The sequence below is a fragment of the Drosophila subpulchrella genome, chromosome 3R, assembly GCF_014743375.2.
Source record: "Drosophila subpulchrella strain 33 F10 #4 breed RU33 chromosome 3R, RU_Dsub_v1.1 Primary Assembly, whole genome shotgun sequence".
NCBI classification, from domain to species: domain Eukaryota; kingdom Metazoa; phylum Arthropoda; class Insecta; order Diptera; family Drosophilidae; genus Drosophila; species Drosophila subpulchrella.
This window is the reverse complement of record NC_050609.1, coordinates 13,258,096-13,273,989: the sequence shown is the minus strand read 5'-3', so window position 1 is coordinate 13,273,989 and position 15,894 is coordinate 13,258,096. Positions and strand designations below refer to the sequence as shown.

Here is a 15,894-nt window from a genome sequence, read left to right as displayed (position 1 = left end):
ATCTGAGGCAACAATATAATTTGTTGCCAAGTCCCCACATTTTCCCCAGCACTTTTGATTGTGTGACTGGCATGCAAATGAAAATCAACAATGGCATCAATTTTTCTGGGTCTTAAATTGACTTTTGAACAAATACAAATGTTGCAAAACCCAGTCGGAACCGAAAACCAAAAACCGAAAACACTTGGGATAGTCAAAGAGTCAATTTATTCCGCTCCGCTTTAGGCCTCCGATATCATCGCATATCATTTACATTTTCACCTGGCGGCGCCACCGCAGCTGTGAAAATTCTCGAACGGTTCCATCCGGGAAATTGTATTCCATTTACTATTCGCTTTAATGGCAAAGAAGCCTCTGATATTTGCGCATTAATTTCATATCATTAAACATTTGCCCGGGTATTATTATTTACCGAATTGGGTACCCCTCCGCCAGGGGAAGTTGGGAAGTTTGGGGAAGTGGGGAAATGGGCGCCCCCCAGTTAATTGGAAATGTATTCTGATGGGGCGGTTTTTGGGGGTATCATGGGTTAAGTGTTCTGTACCTGGTTGCGTATTGAAATTTATGCGATCGGCGAACTCTGAATGGCGCAATGTGTTTGTTTAGTTTAATGACGGTTATTATATAGCCACTGATTAATTATTGCCAATGTTCATCTGGTAGTGGCTATTAGCTTGATTAAAGGTTATGAATATGTTGATTTATTACTGCTTGATCTCTGCCGAATCAAAACAATGATTAGTTTATGGAAATGAATTTACTTTTGCTGAATTTGTAATGCGCTACAAGAGTTATAAATGAACCATTTAATGGAAAAACTTATTCAATTTTGAAACCATTTAAGTAGTTGATTAAGAGCTATAAACACAAACTTAGTTTCATCAAAATGAATTTAACTTTATATCCATCCCCATGTGCATACAATTTTTAACACATGTTATCCCTAGCTAATAAATTGCCGGTCCCTCTGGTAAGTAAAAATTCCAATATGTTTGAAAAACTTTCGCTTAGCAAACGTTACTTCTTCGCGGGGTTTTAATAAAAATCCGCTATAAAAGAAAACTTTGAAGCTAAGCAAATGCACCCCAGTGGCAATGCTGAACTTTATAAAGAGTGAAATGGGCTAAGGGAAAATATTAATTTTCCGCAAACAGAGACAGCAAAAGGGTGTGCCATAACCACCCACGAAAAACTATGAAAACTCATTTAACAACTTGCAGGGAGCAACGAACAACTAGAAAAAAAAGGGACACACCGAGGAAAAACACATCGCCAAATGCAAAACTTGTGTTGACACGACAACTGCCCCGCCCTCGGTCCATCCGGAGATCCTTCGCCAGGTGTACTATATGCTGATGTCTCCCCAGGAAAGTGGATTACGGAAAACGGAGGTGGGGCGATGGGTTGCTGGGTGGATGGCATGGAAGATGCACTGAGCACGGACAAAGTGTTGCTGGGTTGCCTGTGCCATTTTCACTGACGGAGTGACAAACTTCGCACGTTGCACAAAAGACGCCGGCAAAACTTGAGCAGATTACTCAACGCACTTGGGTGGATGTATATTGCAGTTCCCATTCCACCCGCGGCTGTATTCTGCTCATGCACCTTTTTTTATGGGTAACACAAACCCGGTACTTAGTGAAAAGTGAAAAACCAGTGTAACAATGTTGAGCTTTTAACGGTAAATTGTTGCTAGAGCCCAGAGACCAAAAGACAAATCTTTTTCTCGTTTTTTTTTATTTTCCGAATGAAGTACAACAAAGTTGAATGAGGTGAGCGGGGGGGTCGAAAGGTTGAAATGGGTGGGTTCTGTGTAAACGAAATGTGTCAAGTAAGTGCAATGCTTCAAGTTGAAATTTATGCAAAGTGCGCCAGTTTAGGGGACAAGTCCTCCAACTGCCGATGGGAGCCCAACTCCACTGCGACCTCTGAGCTCTTCCGCCCACCCAGGGCACTTCGAATGCATTGTAATTTCAGTGCGAGCTCGACAGTCGAGAGCGAATTCCGAGCCCTAACTGGAATTATTTGAAAAAGTTTTTCACACAAAAATTAGGCTCAACGGAAAGGCAAAGTCTATATGCTCTATATGTATATGCAACCCACTGATATATTACATTTTCAGATATTATAATACATACTTGTCAAGAAAATGGCATACAAAAATTGTTATTGCTTAAGTAAAGACTAATAAAACTTTCCTTTTTGATTTTTTGGACTTTAAGTATATGATAATTCCCATAAATTTGATTTGTTTCTAACCTTATACACTACAACTCTTACTTTCACTTAAAGTTTTAGAAAGGGTATAGCCATGCGAAATTCACCGCAGTTCGCCAGACTTAATCAAATTTTTTTAGCTGCTCCAAACTTTTTAATAAGCAGCCAACAAATAGCTGCAACAGCACAGCAGCTGCAACTGAAGGCCAGCTAATGGGCAAAAAGCGGGCTAGTTTGGTACTTTAAGACGGGACCTGGCAGAAGGGTCGAAATTAAAGAGAGAGCCAAAAAGGACACTTTCTGAAGGGGTCCTGCCCAGCTGTCAATTGTACGCAACTTTCGGCCGAGGCCATCGTGTGGGAGCCAAAACCAATGAAATGCCGCACAACTGACACGCTGACTGACAGCCTAAGCGCTTCCACAGCTCCCAGCTACCAGCTACCAGCTCCCAGCTTCAATTGCTCCTTGGCCAGGATATCCTGCCCCTGCTCCTGCTCCTCGCACTGAGAAAAAAAAGTATGCAAAACGTGACAAATTTTATGGTCAAATAATAAATTAGTTAGTTATTTAGATACTCGTATACTATTATTGACTTTGTAGTAAAATGGGATAGTTGTATTAATACTAATTCGATTGCTCTCAGTTCTGATGGGATAAACTAAATATTTGCAGTGTTGTAATGTTATAAAAACACCTGACCATTTAAATAATTATAGCAATAACATTAATTTTCCCTAAACTAGACAATATCTATTATATCCATTACAATAGACTTTTTACTTAGATAATCTGGTAAAGATATTTTATAGGGCTAATAAAATAGGATAGGTCTTATGGCGCCTGCTTGATTTTTGACTTACTCTCTGGAATTAAATTTAAAAAGTCATCGCAACGTAGAGAAAAAGGGGTCTTTGTCTGAAGAACATTTTATAAAATAAAGAATTATACAAATAAATCTTTTATTATTTTTTCTCTGTGTGCCTTGAGTCCGGCTAAAGCTATTCGTCCGGCTGAGAATGAATGACATGCAAGTCTGTTGTGTGCGTGATCCATTCAGCCCACTCAACGTTTGTTTGACGAAATCGCAGCCGAGTGGCGAGGCCAAAGGAAAAGGGACATGGAATGGTGTTCTGGCACGCAGCATTGGTCCCACCGCAGACCAATTCCGTTGATGAACAGCAGGAGCAGGAACCACACCACTTGGTTGGTTGGTCGGTTGGCTGTCTGTCAGTTTAGCGATGTCACTTCAACTTCGAAGGAGGGGGGCCGGGGCAATTGACTGTAAGTAGCCGGGAGCAGGACCTGTTGGAGGAGCACCCACCGGATGTTGAACCGGCAAAGGACTCGGGACTCAGGTCTGAGGGTCCGGGCTGCTGCAGCCTGCATGGCATTAGGATTAGAAGTGTTTATGCAAATGCGGACAACTTTGAGTGATTGCACGGCAGGCGCTTAAAAGACAGGAACTTGACTCGACAGCCACTCCTTGGCGGAATGCCAAGGGACCCAAAGGTCGATGGTATGGCAGCCATCTAATGGCATCGAGCCATTTAAAAACATCTGCGGCCAAATTGATTCGAAATCGTTTGCATAAGCGTGGGCTGGATGTTTGCTTAACTCAAATTACTTCCGTTGCTCCACTGATACCATAAATAAACAATGTTGAAACGCTGGTAAATCTTTTAGGAGGGGGAATCTCTTAAGGTAAAGCTAAGCCAATTTGTCACCTCAAGTGACAATCTCATAAATTCAATGCTGCCAAAAAACATCTTTTGGTATAAATTGACTCCATGTATTTTTTTGAACAGCTTTCAGTGTTTGTAAAATATAAAAACCCCTTGATTTCCGTTATCAATATGGCCGTTTTGTTTTAATTTCAGTTATAACCAACTCTGACCATTACTCTTGTAAGCTCGATATCAACAATATAACTGCAATCAAACTGTCCCAAATAATTTCAATTGGTCGAGTTGAATTTTTTCCCTGCCAATTGTTATTTTTTCGCTTCTTACCACACAATAAAATGGACCATTCCGCGCTTTTGTCTGTGGTTATCCAATTCGGGTTGCAATTGCAATTAATTTCTCACACATTTGTAAGTGATTTTTCCCTTTTTTTTGTAGCTGTCTGTTATGGACTTTTTTGTGTACTTAACCAATGGAATTTCCACGCCTCGTTTTAAAATTGTTAATTCGATGTGTATTTCAAACTGGGGTTTTTGCCAGGGGGTTAAAAGGGTTTTAAGTGCAGGCCACTTTCGGTGGCATTGTTGTAATTATAAATTAAGGCCACAACCACCGGAAGCTCCGGAAGAACCTTACGCAATTTGCACTTTACTGACGCCAAAAAAGGAGTAAAAGTATCCATTAAAATCGCAAATCAAAACGAAACCAAATGCTTGACACAGTTCACGATAAATGATGGCTGCGGGTGACGGTGCCTGGGGAAGATGGCACAATCTTTTCGCACAAACAACAGATGCAGCAGCCAAACCGCAACAATGGCAAAGTCCTTGGCAAAGTATTTCACTTTCACGCCGCAGCCACAAGAGTCGAGACTCTAGACCCCGGGACCCATTCGCCCAACAGATTTCGAGTAAGTAATTGCTGCAGTTCTCAATTTCCCCGGCTTTTCCCCCACCACCATCGGAAAATCCCACCCTTTTTTCACACAAGCCCCTGGCTTAATTGTCTGCCGTTTTCTTTCGGTCGGGGCAAAGTTTTGCTTTTTGCCTACTGCAACTAGTTTTTTGTCCCAGCCTTAAAGCAAATCAATTAAGCTGAGCCAACCACAAATTGAAGAGAGAAAAGCTGCCGGAGTGTAACTGTCGTCGATGGGGAAATTGAAATTTCAGAAGGCATATATCATACGTAGGCAATCTGGGAAAAACGTTGATATTGGCAGGATTGCAAGTAAAAATACCATATATTAAACAACAGAAGAATAAACAAACTTTAAACCTTTTTCAAATTCCAACAAACTTGCAGAACTTTCCCATATGTAAAACCATCATTTGACCTATGGAATAAACGATTTTAATCGGATTATCGGTTTAGGTACCCCAATTTAACCCAAATATAGCGTTGGTTGTGACGGTTATGAGATTAGGTTTTATAATAAAAATAAAAGTCGATTGGGTGAAATTCGTTAGGGACATGTAGGATAAACATTATTTTTGATCGATTGATTTAAATTTTGGTTTTCCGAGACCAAAATAAAATATATGGAGTGCATATTAATCAACAGTGAATTGTAAACAGTTATAACAAAAAAATATGAAATGATTAATCTAATTACCACACATTTAATAAACATTTATTCAGACAAAAAAACATTTATGTGGCTTGTTTAAAATATGTGAAAAACGGCGCGAAAAACCACCAAACCAAAATTAATTTAAATTAATTCGAGCGCAAAAATATAAATTGTATTATTTTCATATATTAATATTCATAGATATAAGACTAAGGTTGAAGAAAAGAAGTGTAAATAATTTTAAATAATTAATTATAAAATCAAAGTCAATAGATTTATCATTGAGACAATATGAAAAACCGCATAACCACGGGCAAACTTAACTGTGTCAATCAAATATTCAGTTTGTGTAATATCCGTCAAATCCGGGGCTGTGGTCGTGATTAATTCATTGATTGATTCAAATCAAACACAACTCAATCTGTCGCCAATTCGAATGAAAATTTCTTATCCAAATTCCGCAGTTACCAGTACGTAAATTAAAGCCTGCAGGCATCCAGCGATCCAGTTGGCCAATTGGACACTTGGCCGTTGGTCTGCTGGCCAACTGCAATCATGGCCAGCTGATAGCTGATGGCCGATGCCTCATGCCTGATGGCCTCGCAATCGCAGCCGTTGTCGCTGCTGATTAATTTATGCCAATATGCAATTTTCACACCAACGAGCAGGGCCACTGCAGTGACAGCTCAAGCGCATAATTGCATGGGTCTTTGGCTTATTTATGGCACCGACTGTTGCTGCCATCGCCGCCAGCCATCCGCCCGAGGGACAAATTAAGAGCTCAGGGGGGTCAGAGGGTCAAAAAGGTCAGCCTCATGGAAAATGCCTTCGAGCAGAGGTCACAAATTGAGCTGTCAGCTGGCAAACAAGTCTTAATCATTTTATTAAAATGCACAAGCAAATGCTCGCCGTTAATTGCTCTGAGCTTCTGGACGGGTAAGCAGAATATATTCTCTCGCTTTTTGCCTTTAAGCCGGAATTGAGGTCATCAGCAAAATTTATGCTAAACATGTCAAGGCTTCCTTTTGAACTGGCGGGGCGTGGCACTTGCTACTCCTCATCATCCACAACACGTGTGCATTTTATGGGGTTTTGGCACAACTTCCTCACGGCGTCCACACTTGCATTTGATTAGCTGGGAAATATACTGAAAATATAGCAAAAAGCATAGCATACATTTCGGAGTGCGCTGGCAGCACCACAATTCTCTGCAGTGATGCCAAGTGATGCCAATTTAATTTAATTATGAAATTAAAACTAAACAAAATATTTATTTCTAGAAAGATGGTTCTAGAAACATGGTTGATGCCATTTGAAATATAAAAATAAAAAATAAAATTTAAGAAAATATTTCAGAAAAGTATAATAAATGAACTTAACTGAACCAAAAACGTTTTAATTGGCAATAAAAAACCTCTGGGTGGTTGCAGTATTTCAAGAATTACCTAACCGAACCGAACCGCATTGCATCTCTGGTTAGTGCCCCTTTTCCAATTTTTCCCCCCGGGTTTTTGGGGGCTGTCAAAATGTTCGCCCGCCTGTCAACCGCAAGACACAACACAAAAAGCATGGGACAATTTGCCCGGCACCGGATTAGATTGCTCTGGTGTGATCATTTACTTATGTGAGGAGAGGAGCGTTGGGTGGGCAATCAACGTCAGGCGTGCGTCAGTGTTGCTGCACGCCTGATGGATGGCCAGGGTTGCCTGGCTCATCTAATAAGCAAAACACATTTTTGTATCGAAGTCTGGCCGCTTAAAGAGCCGTGAAAATTCGCATTTGCTTGGCTAGTTATTTCCCTGCAGGCCATTTTCCCTTCAGCCTTGTGTGTGCCGTTCGCCTTGACAAATGATGTTTGAAGGCAAAGTTAACTGGGGCGGCGTGTCGCTGGCCATTTTGTGGCTTTCACTGCGCTCTAGAAAAACGCAAAAATTTATATACAAATTTGAATTATGGCTGTGGGCGGCTTATACCTTTTCCGTTTTCCGTTTTTAGCTTTCAACAGAACTCTTTTGCTTTATTTTTATATTTTCTTGTGGGTCACCGCATAATAAATAACTGTGGATGTATTTTTTCCCTTTGGATACCATGGTTTTGCAGTTTAATTTATGCAGGTTAAATTTGCAAATTTTTTCCCCAGAACCGAGCCCATGTTTAGGGGCAATTATGGGCCTGTCAAATGTATATTTCGACAATTGCGGTCCAAAGCTTTTCGGCCAAGCTTTGAATGGAAAGGAAAAGGCATGGCACGGTGGAAGCTTTTCCCCCACTCATGTATCCCTCGCATTTTGTTGTCTTTTCATTAGGACAAAAGGCCAGTGTCCTTGGCCCCTTCTCGGCATCCTTAAGTTTGCCTTGCACTTGAATTTTCGCCAAAGTTTCTTTCCACGGGTGAGACTGTGTTTTTTTTTTGTACAATTCATGTCTTGGCCATAAATCGTAACTAACGTCTCGGGATAGGAAGGATTCGGCGAGATGGTTTAATGCATATTTATACCACCTAAATGGCTAATGAGCAAAACGTGCCACACATGCACACCCAATTTTTGAGGCATGAATATGCGAAAACACGAAGAAAATACATTAATTAAATTTTGGGTAATGCCCTCCGACGGCCAAGAGGAAACTGAAAAAGGCACTGTAACTTTCGCTAACGAACTGGAGGCGGTAATCATCTCAGGGGAAAAGAGGAGAAAGACGAGAGAGACCTATAAAGAAAATCATTCTGGGCCATGTGTGTCTGAATGCTGATTGAGAATTATGCCAGAGAACCCGAAGAGAGAAGAGATTTTCCCCTGCCTGCATTATTTATAAGAATAAAAACCAAATAATGAAGCCCCATAAAAATGCCGGGGCTCAAGCAATATTGCGGATATTACAAACAAAAGATAATAATATAATGAGCAATAAGCCAAAGGCAAATAATAAAGGCCATCTGCAGAAAAAGCTTCGAAGGCCCCGAGACCACAGCAGAATTCAATTATGTGCGATAAACAGAAGTCATTAAATATTAAAGTGCTAATGGAAAAGGAATCGGTGCCCGTACAAAAGATGACGCTTTCCCGGGAAAATAAACCGGCTCAAAGGAGGCGCAAACAGGAATACGGAAAAGCGTAATGAGCGAAAAGCAAAGCTTGAAGGGTGAAAAGGCAAATGAATATTGGGCGGGAAAGTACAACAGATTAATGACCATCAGACGTCCTCTGAAAATCAGGTTGGTAAAAATTGGAACACCTGAGCAAATACTAATATGAATATTGAGCACTTTTATTAAAGTTAATAAATTAAATTGAACTTTGAATATTAAGGTCTACCCTTTCTGTAACCTTATAGTCAATTTTCAATGGAGTCTGCTTCAACTTAAGTTTATTTCTCCCCACTTTCCTACTCTATTATGCACGCATAAGGAGGTGGAACACCCACATCGGTTTGGGGCTAATTTTACGCTCCTCTAATTCCACATTATGAGATTATTATATTATGTTCCGGTTTTGGGGTTGAGCTTTGCAAGGAAGCAGCTGCTGCCCACGTGTATTTTGAGGTTTGTGGGCAAATAAAATATACGCTGTGCTGTGACCCTATTTTCTTGATAATGATTTTCCAGCCCAATAATGGGGGCTTCCATTAGACACGGGGCTGTTGTCAACAATACACGTTGATTAGACCCATTAACAAATTGGAACGTAGTTCGCAACTCGCTGCTATCAGCAATTCAATCTGGGATTTTGGCATTGCACATGCAAATCAGCGATGTTGTAGCCGCAGTATAAACTGCACAACATGCTGATTTTTCCAGGGATGCGTAACGTCATTAAATTAAATTATAAGCTGAATTTTTAAATTTTTAATTAAAATTTAAAAACTATATTTATATTTCAACCTCTACTTTTTATATTGAGCGGAAATTTTGTTTAAAAACAGATTTTGTATACTGTTCTTAAGCTTTATGTCCAGGGTTGCCAAGTTCTCATTTTTGATGATACCTTTGCTCCTCTTTTGTAAAAAACTTTCTGATCTTGTTTAGCGAATTCTCTTAACTTCCAGTGATCGACGACCTTGCTCATCAAGTCTTCACATCTATTCGGCAATTTCAAAATGGTGTCCTTCGAATTTGGCTCCATTTGTCTGATACAAACCAACAGGTTGTGCATGTTTTTATCATTATCGTCTAAGAATATTTTTTTTAGGTTTTATATTTATTTGCCCTTTTTACATATTTATTTCTTACCAGTTGATTGTGCCAGTCTTCCACTAAACAGAAAAAGGAGAAAAGCCAATTTGCAAAGCATCTCTGGCAAACAGAAAATTTGATCAACTGCTTAAATATAACCCGTCGTTTGTTTTTTATGTGACATTTATTTAATTTATTGGCTTACATAAAAAATTGATTTGTTTCACTTATGACACTTAAAATTACCAAAGTAATAAATGTGCTTAAATGGTTTAATTTTTCATAAGATGTAAAAAGGTGTATATAGAATATAAATAGTTTATGTTAAAAACTAATCTGATATTTGAAATATTTGCGAAAAAAAATGTATATCTTTCAGAACTTTTAGGAATTTTACGATTTCTTAATGTTTAGCACATTTTTTTTTTTTTTTGAAACCAAGGACTGCATCCCTGATTGACCTGTGGAGAATGGCGGGGCATGCGTGAGTAGTATCAGACCGCGAATCTCTAAACCGAAACCAGATTTTAAATGCATGTAATTGTTATATAGAAGAGCGTTGGGCAAACAAAATCTGCGTCACTTTTGCGGCTGCACCTGCGGCCGTCAGCGGCAGGTGTTTTCGTCGCCCCGTGAGCTGCACTTTCCGGCAAATAAATTATAAATAAAACACATCGACATCCAGATCCCAAGCCCCATGCACATCCCACATCCCACGAAGTGCCGTCATGATTTTGCTGAACGCCACACAAGCTCTTCGCCAGTGCGGGGTGACCAGATTAAATATATCCCTTTTTCGGCATCCCCTCTATGCTGCGGATGCTTTATTTATGCCATGAATAAATGCAAATTTCCCAACGCCGCAGCAGATTTTGCAACATATGAGAAAGAAAAGCGCTTGTTGGATGGGGGGGCGGTGCAAACGGAAAAGAGACTCCACAGCGTGTCCTTTGCATAATAATAAGTTGTAAATGTCATGTAGCGTAGCCATGGTCCCCTATCAAAAAAAAATGCGAGTAAAACTGGGGAGTAGAGTTCGCCATTTGGGATCGTGTGCCGTATGCGAATTAGCATTTAATATGGGACACAGGGCCAGGAGCATTATTAACATTGCTAATACGCCCGAGTGTCTTCAAAGGGAAATGGCCAGCTGAGAAACTTGACTCTCTGCAAGGCAAAAGTAAACTGCAACAAGTTGAAAGCGAAAGAATAAATACCAAATGAACCGGAGGAGAAGAGTAAACATTTCGCTTGCCCTCTGTTTGCTTTGCCTTCGCCATGGAATCAGGCGATTAGTTCTACTCCTCAACCTTTGGCAAACCATTCGGACGCCACTAATTGACCGGAAACGAGAAAAATTGATTTATTTGCCTTGGCTCAAGGCCGTCACGGACTCATTATTGTGATAAAAGCCGGGCACATAATCAATGGCGATTGATTGGCGAAAGGCGATTTCCGTAAGCCAGCCAATTTATAAATTAGGCCAAACATTAATCCAAGTTAAACGGTTTTTGGGAAGGTCGGTAACTAATTTGTAGAAAAAGTACTAAATATTACTGCATTTATCACAACAATCAAATAATTTTGAATTTTTAAGCTTTTAATAATATCTCTTTGGCAATATTCGTTGTTTAAGATACTTATTTTATGCTTTATTTGAAATTGGGTTAAATTGTTACGTTACCTATGCTAAAAAGATTTTTTTGTAAGGCCCTTGGATAGGAAATGTTAGAGGCGTGGCCAACAAAACTTAAATCAGTTATTGGCCATAGACCATAAAATGTTGTCATTTGCTTAGCCAGCAAACGCTTAACAAGCCCAAGTCCAATCAACTAGAATTTCCCATTTTGGCTGGCATTTAATCGGAAATAAGGGTAACTTTAATTATTTATGGGTCTGTAGGAGTCTCGGCCACTCAATGGCACAAAATGCCAAATTTGCTGCCCACCAACAGCTCACTCTGGCCAAATCCACAGATTCATAGAGCCATTTTTGCATTGGCAAGCGCTTTTGGCCCAAAGACAGCGAGCCACTTGTGTGCGATACGTTAGCAACAAAGACAGAAAACGAATCTCTGAACGAAGGGAAGAAGACAGTCATATACGGAAAGCCATTTGAAAACTATTACGCCCAGGAGATTCATTCAAGTAGTGCGGCATTTATAACTCAAATGCTGCCCAAGTAACAAAAAGCCTAAAAACTCGAGAGCAGCAGCAGGAGTTCAACTGTGGCGAAGAATTAGTGATGAGCAGGGAATTATTTACTCTGTTTAAAAATTTATTTCAGGTCACTATATGATATATCTAAACAGAAGCTTAGATATGCTTTCTCAGAACTTATCAAAGCCCCTAAATATATATATTTATTATATGCATCTCTTTCAATATTACAATTATATTTCACAGTATATGTAATATAATAAAGACTAAAGCTTATAAATAACAAACAGCTACGAATGCCTTTCCCATCTCTATCGTAGGGAATACGAACAAACTATGGCAGAAAGATGAAGAAACTGTGGAAGTATCCTAGCCAGTGCTAAAAACGGCTACACACAGAATGGCACTCTCTGCGCTTGCTTTTTATTAGAATGCGTCCATGGAGACGTGGGCGCCGGCCATTGTCTGGCTGCCTTCTCCATGAATCTCTATCGCCCTCTCCAGGAAAATATCTACAATATATAGTATATATTGTGCCTGTGCAGTTCGCTATACATTTCTTAGCACGTAGTTATCTGTGGCAGCAACTGGAACAACAATGCCACTTGAAACAACAATAAAAAGTTTGTTGAAAACAGAAAAGGCTAGATGCTCGTATATGTGGACAACTCCCTATGCAACCATAAAAAAAACTAAATTCGAGAAATAAGATACGAACTTAGCTTCCTTAATTTAGTGGCAAAACATCAAAGGCATGATGACTTAACTTGTGATTGTCGTATTATTCATAATAATTGATATATCACAAAATAAGTGCGAGGTACGAGAGACCCCATTGCTGTCAGGTTTTTTCTTTATGTTATAATTCACAATTCGGAAGAGTAAATATTTCATACCAACTGACAGAAAAAGTATTCCACAGAGCAAAAGCTTTTCTGAATCTTTACTGCTGACAAAAAAAGAGGTATAGCTTTATAGCGTGTTATGCGGCGCATTTTTTACGCGCCTTCTATTCAATACTGAATTACTAAACAATCCTTCTCAAAAATTATTACATTTAGTTTATCGCCCCAAGACTATATTTTTATTTTATCGCAATTTAGGCGTTCTAGTTAATGTGTATTACATTCTTGTTTTCATTGGCATCGCTTTCTTGGGCCAAGGCCAGAGATACAGCGATGAACAGGGAAATAAGAGCCGTGAAGTACTTCATGTCTACCAGCCAAGTTTTCAAATAAATTCCGAACCCGTTGCTGAAACTATTTATAAGGAAGATGTTGCATAAGCAAACAAAATCGTTTCGATTCGCAAAATCTTAGAGCATTTGTAACCTTTCTGTAACTAGGCGAAGTTTATAGTTCTAGATAATTTTCCAATTGATTCATAATCATATCATAATTTCACCAAGACCACTGTATAATAAATACAAAGATAAATGTATTTGTCCTTATTGACGCTTTTGCCAAGTAAATAATATTTAAAATCTCAAACTTGATGACGAAGAATTACTTTTTTTGTATTGTCACTGATTAAAATAATAATTAGTCATTTTTGGAAATACACTTGGCCCTCGCTTACCCCATGGGGGTAACGTTCCTAGAAATCCTCGTGTTAAGCGAAACATGGATACAGTACAAAATAAGAGGTTATGTTCTCAAAATTCAAAATTGGCAGCCAAAATTATTTTGTATTGTTTAAATTTTGTCTGTCTTTATAAAAGTTTCATACATTTGTTCAAAATTAACCAAGAGTTATTATGTATATGTCTTTAATAAATGCATAACATTCATATTTTCAAAATTAAAAGTTGGTTTTAATTAATAAGGTTGCTTCATATAATTAATTAACAGGTCAAACTTTATAGAAACTTAAAAATGTTAGAAAGTAAGGAGATCAAATGTTTTTATTCATATCTAATTTGAAATGCATTTGGTGACTTTATAGTTTGGTGGCTTTTAAAGCTTCTTTATAGCACTCCTTATAAGGCAAAAGTATTTTTTCCAACTTTCTCTTGAACTTATGTCGTCGTTTGATGACCGGATCTGAATTTAAAAAGGGGTATGGGAGCAAATTTGTAACCGTGTAAGACCGAGTTCGTGCTAAAAGAGTCCGTGTTAAGCAAGATTTGTAAATTTAAAAAAACCAAGTTTACTATTCTGGTTCAAACCAAAATTACATTTCTGTGGTCGACTTATTCAATTAACTCAATATAGTTGTATATTGTAACTATTTATTAAAATATAAATGACAATAACATTACTGCAAATATTTATATAGTTTTTATTGAATGCCCAGTCTGTGCAAACTTAACCTGCGGCGCGAGCGTCATTGCTAATTTGGATATGATTGTGGTTTTGGTTCTGATCCTTTTGACCTTTGACCAAAGCCACTGCTACGAACAGCACGAAAAAGCCAGTTAGGAACTTCATGTCTACCGGTAGAGATTGGAAATGGTTCCATATCTGATGAGTTCATTCCTTATAAGCTAAGTGTTGCGTAAGCGATACTAAGCCAATTATTAGAAAAACTAGACCATGATAAAACAAGAAAAGTTGAAACTAATTCAATGACCTCGCTGACATTATAGACTGATTACAATAAAAACAAGGAAGAACGCTATAGTCGAGTACCTCGACTATCAGATACCCGTTACTCAGCTAAAGGGACCAAAGGGAAATGGAGATATGCAAGCAGCAAGGCGAGATTGAAATGCGCCACCTACCGGCTGTAGACAGAGTTAAGCGTTATGGGCGTTAGAGTGGGCGTGGCAACATTTTTTTTGGATCAATCGATAGGTATTGACGAGACCAATACATTTCAGTAAAAATTTTTTATCTAGCATGAAAATTGTGGGCGCCACAGGCTTGGGCGGTTTGTGGGCGTTAGAGTGGGCGTGGCATATTCGAACAACAAACTTGCGCTGCGTACAAGGCTACGGAATCTGAATCTTAAATCCCAATTCACTATCTTTGATAGGTTCCGAGATATCCGCGTTCATACTTACGATTTTTTGAAGTTTGTGGGCGTTAAAGTGGGCGTGGCAAACTTTTTTTATGTCAATCGATAGGTATTGATAAGAACAATACATTTCAGTTTAATTTCAGTTTTTACTCTAGCATCAAAACTGTAGGAGCCACAGTTTTGGGCGGTTTGTGGGCGTTAGAGTGGGCGTGGCACTCTACTGAAACAAACTTGCGCTGCGTAAGAAGCTCAGGAATCTGCACGCCAAATCTCAATAGCCTAGCTCATAGTTTCCGAGATCTCAGCGTTCATCCGGACAGACAGACGGACAGACGGACATGGTTAGATCGATTCGGCTAGTGATCCTGATTAAGAATATACATATATACTTTATGTTACATACTTTCCGACGAATCTAGTATACCCTTTTGCTCCACGAGTAACGGGTATAATTAACGTGACAAACCAGAGATACCAAAATATATTTTCCTTGCTTCGGAGGAAAGCTGCCCAGAGTTTCTAAAGTTTTATTTCTCGGTTCGAAATAAACATTTTTCTTACAAAATTCAAGAGAGTTTTATGGTTTCGTTTAAGTTTCCTTCCTTAGTTTACTTTGATATTTGTAAGCGATTTTACTGAACTCCTAATCTGCAAGTATCTTTGATCTTAAATATTATTGTTTAAACAATCTTAGTGAATATCTGTAGATTTCCCCCAAGTAATATTGTTTGAAGTGCAGTTGAATTCGATATTATATTAAAGAACGTTTTCATATGTATAATGTTATAAGGGCTTCGTTTTATTAGAAATAAATTGGCCTGGACATCTTAAAGGCGATCGCTTTATAAGGCATAAGGGTATTGGGCATTTGCGGAAGAAGGAGGCGCAGCTTCAGCTGCAGGAGCAGCAGCAGGAGCAGGAGCACCTTTGTTGGGTCCAATAACGATCACATTGTGATTCAGGTTTTGGGACTTTCCTTCCCCTTGACCATGGACCACGGCCACAACAACCAGAATGGTAACGAAAAGAGCCAGTATCTTCATATTTGCCAGTGGAAACTCGAATTGAAAGCAATGTGGCAACTCAAGCCCCTTTATATGGAAAAGGTGCTGGCCAAGATAGACATATTTTCGA

At 39.1% G+C, this 15,894-nt stretch overlaps 2 protein-coding genes and 1 long non-coding RNA gene across 3 annotated transcripts; all 3 read right to left on the bottom strand.

Annotated features, from left to right (window-relative positions):
* Window positions 1-9,336: 9,336 nt before the first annotated feature.
* Window positions 9,337-9,802, bottom strand: LOC119563125. The gene is made up of 2 exons (XR_005222104.1): window positions 9,698-9,802; window positions 9,337-9,637 (listed from the first exon to the last, which is right to left on the bottom strand). It is a non-coding gene; the product is annotated as an uncharacterized LOC119563125 (long non-coding RNA).
* A 3,053-nt stretch (window positions 9,803-12,855) lies between these two features.
* On the bottom strand, window positions 12,856-13,020 carry LOC119562976 (accessory gland-specific peptide 57Db). The gene has a single exon (XM_037876152.1). It carries the CDS (start codon window positions 13,010-13,012, stop codon window positions 12,908-12,910), a length of 105 nt encoding a protein of 34 aa, XP_037732080.1. The 5' UTR covers window positions 13,013-13,020; the 3' UTR covers window positions 12,856-12,907.
* A 2,511-nt stretch (window positions 13,021-15,531) lies between these two features.
* On the bottom strand, window positions 15,532-15,840 carry LOC119560925 (accessory gland-specific peptide 57Da). The gene has a single exon (XM_037874659.1). It carries the CDS (start codon window positions 15,801-15,803, stop codon window positions 15,603-15,605), a length of 201 nt encoding a protein of 66 aa, XP_037730587.1. The 5' UTR covers window positions 15,804-15,840; the 3' UTR covers window positions 15,532-15,602.
* Between the last annotated feature and the right edge of the window lie 54 nt (window positions 15,841-15,894).

Coding starts and splice junctions, on each gene's coding strand:
- LOC119560925 (XM_037874659.1), bottom strand. CDS start 15,803: ATGAAGATACTGGCTCTTTTCGTTACCATTCTGGTTGTTGTGGCCGTG.
- LOC119562976 (XM_037876152.1), bottom strand. CDS start 13,012: ATGAAGTACTTCACGGCTCTTATTTCCCTGTTCATCGCTGTATCTCTG.